Source organism: Pteropus vampyrus, unplaced genomic scaffold, assembly GCF_000151845.1.
Source record: "Pteropus vampyrus isolate Shadow unplaced genomic scaffold, Pvam_2.0 Scaffold130, whole genome shotgun sequence".
Lineage (NCBI taxonomy): Eukaryota > Metazoa > Chordata > Mammalia > Chiroptera > Pteropodidae > Pteropus > Pteropus vampyrus.
The window spans coordinates 3407549-3414566 of record NW_011888911.1 but is presented as its reverse complement, the minus strand read 5'-3'; the positions used below and the strand labels follow the sequence as shown (position 1 = coordinate 3414566).

Here is a 7018-nt window from a genome sequence, read left to right as displayed (position 1 = left end):
ATTAATAAAAATCATCCCAACAATTATAAGCTCTCTAGCCATTAGAAACATAAGCATCAACCAATCAAGTAGTATCAGAATGAGAAAACGAGTGATCTGAGACCATTTCAGGTAGCGGGGGAAAAAAATATATAGATATAATATCTCTATATATTTTTAATCAATATGCAATTTTATCTTCAATAGTATAGACAAATGGGGAGAATTATAGCTCTCACCTGGATTTGCAGTCTGTTTAAAGTAGAGCACCTGAGAGATGTTAGAGAATCACTGAAGATAAATAACCAATCTAACAAGTCTTCACTATGATACCAAAGTGATCCCTGACTACCCTACTAGTAAGCTGATTCTTAGCCAAGAGTACTAACCTCTAAGTGGAGTGCTAGCTGACCCACGGAAATCTCTGAAAGATCTAAATGTAATAGGTATCACGATTGCCTATCCAATGGACCTCACGATTGCCTATCCAATGGATCACTTAAAAGCTTTTTGGGGTGCTTTCTGTTGGGTCTTTTCCCTTTTTATATGCAGCTGGATGACATCAGTTTTCCACTTTACTCCTTGAGAGAGCTGCCCCTGATTGCTGAGTGTAAAGATGAGGAATGAAAATCTCTTATACATTAATATACTTAGGGTCAGAAGGAATAGCCTAGTCATTTTTTTTTTTTTAAAGAAATACAAAATGAAATGTCCAATTATCTTTGGTACACTCTGACAAAAAATAATGACATTGGTTGGTGGGGTGCGGAGAGAAGAAGAAAGTGAAGGTATCCTGCTCTGTAAGTCAGAGCACCGTCCCACTGCCAGCACGGCCACCCTCCGTCACAAAAAGTTCAACTAGGACGCCAAGAGGCCAGGAAGGACTTTAATTTTCTTCTTTTAAAGTTTAAACGGCAACACAACCGTAAAGTTGGTACATCACAGAAACAAAGGTCTTTGCAGGCAACACTGATTGGGAATAGCAAAACACTTGGTTGGTGAAAAAAATGAAACTCTAAATTATATACAATAGTAGCTAAAGGTGATATTGAAAAACAGTCTTATTTACTGTGACTCAAGATTTAACTTGCCATTATCTATTGCTTATTTATTCAGGGTTGCAAATAATACTTATATAGAGACATAGACATGTGTAAAAATGAAACATTGTGAAAAAAATACAATTTTTCAATTTCATATGAAACTCAAAGTATAAGTTTTGTCCAATATGGAATGTACCTACATTTGTTTATATTAGGGCTCTAATATCCATTTAAAAATTCTTTTTCGTTTTTAAAAAAGAAACAGCTGACCCACCATGCAAGTTCGCTGTATATCTTGTTTGCTCAAAATGAGCATTTTCAGGTGAGGTCTGTTTTGTTTGCTCAAAGTCTACTGTGATTCTTTAGAAGTTGTACTGGCCCAATTGTGGAGAGTTTCCATGACGAGTCTGACGGCAGCATCTGGATGAGGGACAGTCAGGGTAATGGGAAGTGAGTACAGAAGAGGGAGGTAAGAGCCCGAATCCTTATGAAGGATGACATTCAGTTGTTAAATTTTAAGGGGTATCCGATGGCTTTTTCCAGGCACTCAACTAAAGAGCCGGCAGAAAGAAAATCCCTCTCTACTTCCACAAACTTGATGTAGATGGATTTGGGGGAGACTCCAGGGTCTACGATACAGTTCTGAGACAAAAACCCATTAATACCAACCCAATCTTTGCTGAAGGTTTTGGTATTTGCTTGGAAGTGTAAAAATAAGCACTGCTGCAGAGTCCTGACCTCAGCAATCCCGAGGTAGCAATAGATAATTCGGGTGGGTTCTATTTCCACCTGTAACGAGGCTTGTGCTGAAAGGGTTTCCAAGTCAACTCGGCCCTCCTTTCCTGGCTCCAGGGAACTCGACTCCATGTGGGGTGAGGAGGGCCTCTCAATACATTCTTCATAGCCAATGGCATAAAGGCCTGGGCTTTTGGGAATGCCTCCTGGCAATAAATACTGAACGACGTTCCCACCGGTTGGTTTGGAGTGGGCAATGGGTATCCAGTCAATTTCCATGTGCAGCTCCAGGCACCTAGCTTCGCTAATAGTGATCTCTAAAAATTTGTAGTAAACATTTTTCCAGTTCATTTTCTGCACACGGGTCATAATGATCCGTCCCTCAGGTTTCTCAGAGTTGAAGTACTCCCGGAGTCGCTTGCCGAGGGGCACCTGGGAGCTGATCTCAGCATAATGGTAGCGGATATCCTCTTTCCAACGAGTGTTATAACCAATTCCAAAAATGGCCAGTTTATTAGAAAGGTGAAGCCTTGAAAAATCTGTCCAGCTCTGAAACAGTTCCCATTTCAACTGTACTGATTCCAAAATCTGTACAATATTTTGCATGATGTCTCTCTTCCTAGAAAGAGAAATGAAAGTCAAATTCCTCAGATGCCCGGATCAGCACCATCCAACAGAACTTTCTGCAATGATAGAAATATTCTATATCTGTGTTGTCCAATATGGTAGCCCTTAGCACTTAAAATGTGGCTAGTGTGAGTGAGGCATTAAATTTTTAATTACAATTTGAAATTACATTTAAATCAACACAGTACAGGTCTAAATAATCATAGTATTATGATCTGAGAAACACCCCTAGGAAGCCTCTAGGAATTAATGATACACTGTTTTCCATATAGTCTGGCTGTACTAATCTTAGTAACTATTGATACATAAGACCGTAGGACTTAAGAACCCAAGGAACATGATTTTTTTTTTAAGTGGCTATTATAATGCGCATAATGGACTTCAGACCTAACTACCAAAAGCAAGGGAAGGATGCTATATTCAGAAAGGTACCCAGTACCACTTAAAATAATGAACAGTTAATTTCTAACCTAGAAATTTTGAAAGTTTAATAATTTTGGCCCATACATGCTTGCTAAGAAAATAGACAACTAATTATAAGTAATAACCTGATGCAAAAACAAAGTGACATTTTCTTCTATTTGTCTGAAATTCATTACTACTCTCAAATTTAAAAGAACTGTTAGTTTAACACAGAATTACTATCTTAGAATTCAGATGTAAAAGGTCCATATTAGGCTTCGCTTTAAAGAGATAAAAATTCAAGATGATGAATTGAGACTTCTAGAAAATATTTTAAAAGGGAAGCAAAAGTAAAGAAATTTCAATTTTGATTTGGAAAGTTAACAATAAAGACAGAAAATACAGGAAATTCTTGTTGCACATGCTGCTTAACTCATATAATTGTAACTGACACCTCAGGATGATACGTATATCTATGAGGATATGTAATTACAAGTTTGCTTCTCAGGTATGACAAAACTTTTATATTGGAGGATTGAAGTTTGTTAAATATTAACTTAGCTACAAATTATTACCCTCTACATCAATCACAGACTTAGGCTATAAAAATACTCAACTACTGCTCACATATAATCCAATATATGCAAGAAAGAGAGTGCGTGTGCTGGTTTACTAACAGCTTCTGGGGAGGAGACAGACCCTGGAAACCTATCAAGTTCTCAAATCTTCCAGGGGAAAAGTTTTTGGAACAAACTGGGAAGTCTTCCATGCAGTCATTCTCAGTTTGTCCTCTTACTCTCCTTGACTTTCTTTGCGAGATGACAAAGAGCTAATCAGCTGCTTCTTGGAGCCAAAAACTGCCCTGGATTTACCCTCCGCCTTTAAGTGTCTCGAAAGCTTTTCAAGTGTCAGAGTGGCCATCTAGATGAAATCACTGCATTCCTGAGGACTTGTCCCTCTTTCTCAGAGGACACAAAACACTTGATTGCTTTTCTAGTGTTTATACTGTGGTGCTTATGAGGCTAAGATAACAGCATCGTGTTTCTGCATGGCATGGGTCAATGCTTTAAAAAAAAACTATCTTTCATAGCCACCATCCTCCCTTTCCTCTTTTGAAATATTTTACTGATCTTGAGGAGAACTAGGCTAAGGAGGGGCAGTGATTTTTATCTGTTTTGCTCACTGATGTATCCCAGTGCCTGACATACAGTAGGTACAGTAGATATATAAGTGTTAAATGAGCAGAATAGGTGACTCTTCTTCATGAATGAAGGATGGTTTTTTTACTACAGGTTATGTCAGCTAGTTCAGGTTGATCCCACCTGCAACACACCTATAGAGAAAAAAAATCCAATGCCCAAATGAATTCTTTTACTCAGCACTATCGTGGCCCTAATCATCAGTAAGAAATAGTGCTGAGGAAACTGTCACACTGGAAAATATACTATCTATTAGCAACTTCTCTAAAACCTCTCACCCTGTGAGCTCAAACATGGAGAAGGGGCAGCACAGGCTGAATATTTCTGCAGAGCCTGTCAGTTTCCTGCCCTGCTGATCTGATCTCAGCCTGAAACTCCCTAAGCTTAAGACTCATTACCAGCTATTTGAAGCTGTGGGGAACAATGAAAACTAGACCTAGTTCCTGCAATGGTCCTTGAGAACTATGATATTTCCTGATTTCTAAAGTTCCAACCAGAGTAAAAGTTCAGGTGGTTTGAGGGTGGTGACACCAATTCTGTAAAGTCTGAATTCATCACCAGTTATATCTACTGGGCCTCCCCTGCAGGTCCTGAGTGGTTACAGGGAGAGATGGGACATTTTATTGAAGGATATGATGGCCTCTTTAAAAAATAGGGGTCAGAAGGTATGGACTCGTAATAACTCAGTTAAGAAAAAATACTCATCCAAGTTCCCTTTCCTTCGGGATATTCTGATGTCACAATTTAAAAAAGAGACCTAACTCCCGACAAGAGATGGCCTCAAACTTACTGATCAGGGTCTAAACTTCTTTTTTTGAGGAGTAGGAAATGGCTACAATTTGGGGGAACAATTCTTGATCTCTAAACTTTCACTTTCACCCCAGACATGGAATCAGCTGACACTGAGAATTCTTTGGTTCCAGAGATACTCTGAAAAAGGAACGAGCATTTTAAAGGCGGGGCAGGGGCGCGGTTTGCTGAATGAAAGCAACTAACAGTATCTCTATCGCGGTCCTCTCCACCTTGCCTCTTCGTTTTTACTTTTTATCCACCATCTCTCAAGCATCAGGATCACACATGTGGAATAAAGTATACCAGAATAAGTGGGTGCTACGACTGCTCAAAGGTTTCCAGGCACAAAAAATGGTGGTCTTCGCTTTCTTACTTTTACATGTTTGCATATATTCTCCTCAATAATTAAATTTAACCAGAGGCTTGCTTAAAAGTTATTTAAAAGAACTTCAAACATCATATAACTGGAAACTCAGAGAACTGCAATGTCCTTACAAAAGAGATAACGCTAAACCCTCGGGGGAAATGGAAGATCGGGCGATGTGAGCCAGTAGAACGACCCTGGCTTCGATATTTTTAGTCCTTCTTCCAGCAACTGCTTTCTTTCCCAAATGTACAAACGGGTAATCTGAGAGCTTGCTTTTCGATTCCCAAAATGTAATAAGAAATGTAAATGTCCCTCCTATCATTTCACCTTACCCCAGATAAACTCAGGGCCCCGTGATTCGTCTTCAAAGTCTTATTTAAACACCCAGGTATCTACATCCACACACAGGCAAACGCCAGAAACATGCTTATTTTCATGTTACGTATTTACTACTTCTCGTTGTATACAGAATTCTAAGCATTTTAGATGAGCCGCTGGAGAACTTAAGCTAAGAAGATGAGGAAGGATGACTTAGACACCAGAGGAAGTGCCTTCCCAATAGTCATTAAACTTAGATAAATATGCTTTGTGGAAAAGTGAAGCATCTACTTACTGTGCTTCTTCAGAAGATTCTTGTTTTATTTTTAATGTTCTCTTTGTGACAGGTATTTCATCTGAAAAACGAAGTTTTTGAAACATTATATTTTCCTAAGTGGTGACATACATTTATGTAGATACATAGCTCTACAAATGTTTACTGTTCATTCCATACTTTCCAATTCGAGGACTTAATTCTAGTTTCAAATACTGCCCAATGCCAGATTTATAAATATAACTCTTATATAATGAGATGCATACATTTATATGCAAGATCAGAAACCAGCTCTACAAGTATAAAATTCTTCAAGGTCACCAGCAGATTTCTAGCTAGGAGCTTAAAGCTTAATTTCACTGCAAACATCATTTTTAAAGGAACAAGAATAATTCTGTGGTATTTAGATTTTCTAGGTAGGTTTTACAGAGCAATTATTCCACCAGAATCAGGATCAACATACTCTGCATGTTATTTTTTTCCAAAGGTTTGGGTGACTTAACTCTTTCCAGCAAAACCAGAGTTATGGGATGCCTAAGTAATGTAGACTTTATTACTGTTTTGAAATTAAAAGGTAGTGATCACTTAGCATCTGCCCTTTTTATTCTTCCAATCTTTAAGTCTCTCTCTCACATCGTGCTAGTTTTACAGTTTCATAGCTTTTGTTCTCTGTCTCTCTCTTCTAATATTTGAGATAAATTTTTTTAAAACAGCATTCGTAAGAAATACTAGCATTTAATCTTGTTTCTTTTGAATTAGCATTTCTCGGTCAGCAAGAATTCTGTAAAACGATGCTCCTGGAGTTTTATCTTGAGCTGGGGAAGCACACTGATAGTGCCAATCCTACTGTATTTCCTTGGGAGTTGCCTGAGAACCTCACTGGGGAGTAACAACATTGACTTATAAGTGAATACTCATCATGCAAATTGCTATAAATGTACAGTGGCTGTGGGGGAAGGCAGGTAAGGGTAAAGTGGGTCAAATATATGGTGATGGAAGGAAATTTACTTTGGGTGGTGAACACAATGCAATATACATATGACATATTATTGAATTGTATGCTTGAAATCTTTATAATTTTATTAATCAATGTTACCTCAATAAATTTAATTTTAAAAAATGTATAATGGCTGCAGCAGAAACTTGATTAGTATTTCCAAATCATGAAAATCAAAGTTGGACCATTTACTACAAAAAGTAACTATATATATTCTCTTAATTAGGCCACATAAATTTAGATTTGATGGCCAGTTCTATTTTCCATTTTTAATGCTAAGACTGT

General features: G+C 37.9%; 1 protein-coding gene across 4 annotated transcripts in view; it reads right to left on the bottom strand.

Moving 5' to 3' along the window:
* Window positions 1–832: 832 nt before the first annotated feature.
* MSANTD2 (Myb/SANT DNA binding domain containing 2) overlaps window positions 833–7018 on the bottom strand; it is a 28335-nt gene continuing 22149 nt past the window's right edge. For all 4 annotated transcript variants that reach the window (XM_011367142.2, XM_023534699.1, XM_023534698.1 and 1 more), the window contains 2 exons: window positions 5758–5818; window positions 833–2376 (listed from right to left, as the gene is read on the bottom strand). In XM_011367142.2, the coding sequence (XP_011365444.1) occupies window positions 1524–2376; window positions 5758–5818 (914 nt within the window). In that variant the 3' untranslated portion in view covers window positions 833–1523. The remainder of the gene's footprint in view (window positions 2377–5757; window positions 5819–7018) is intronic.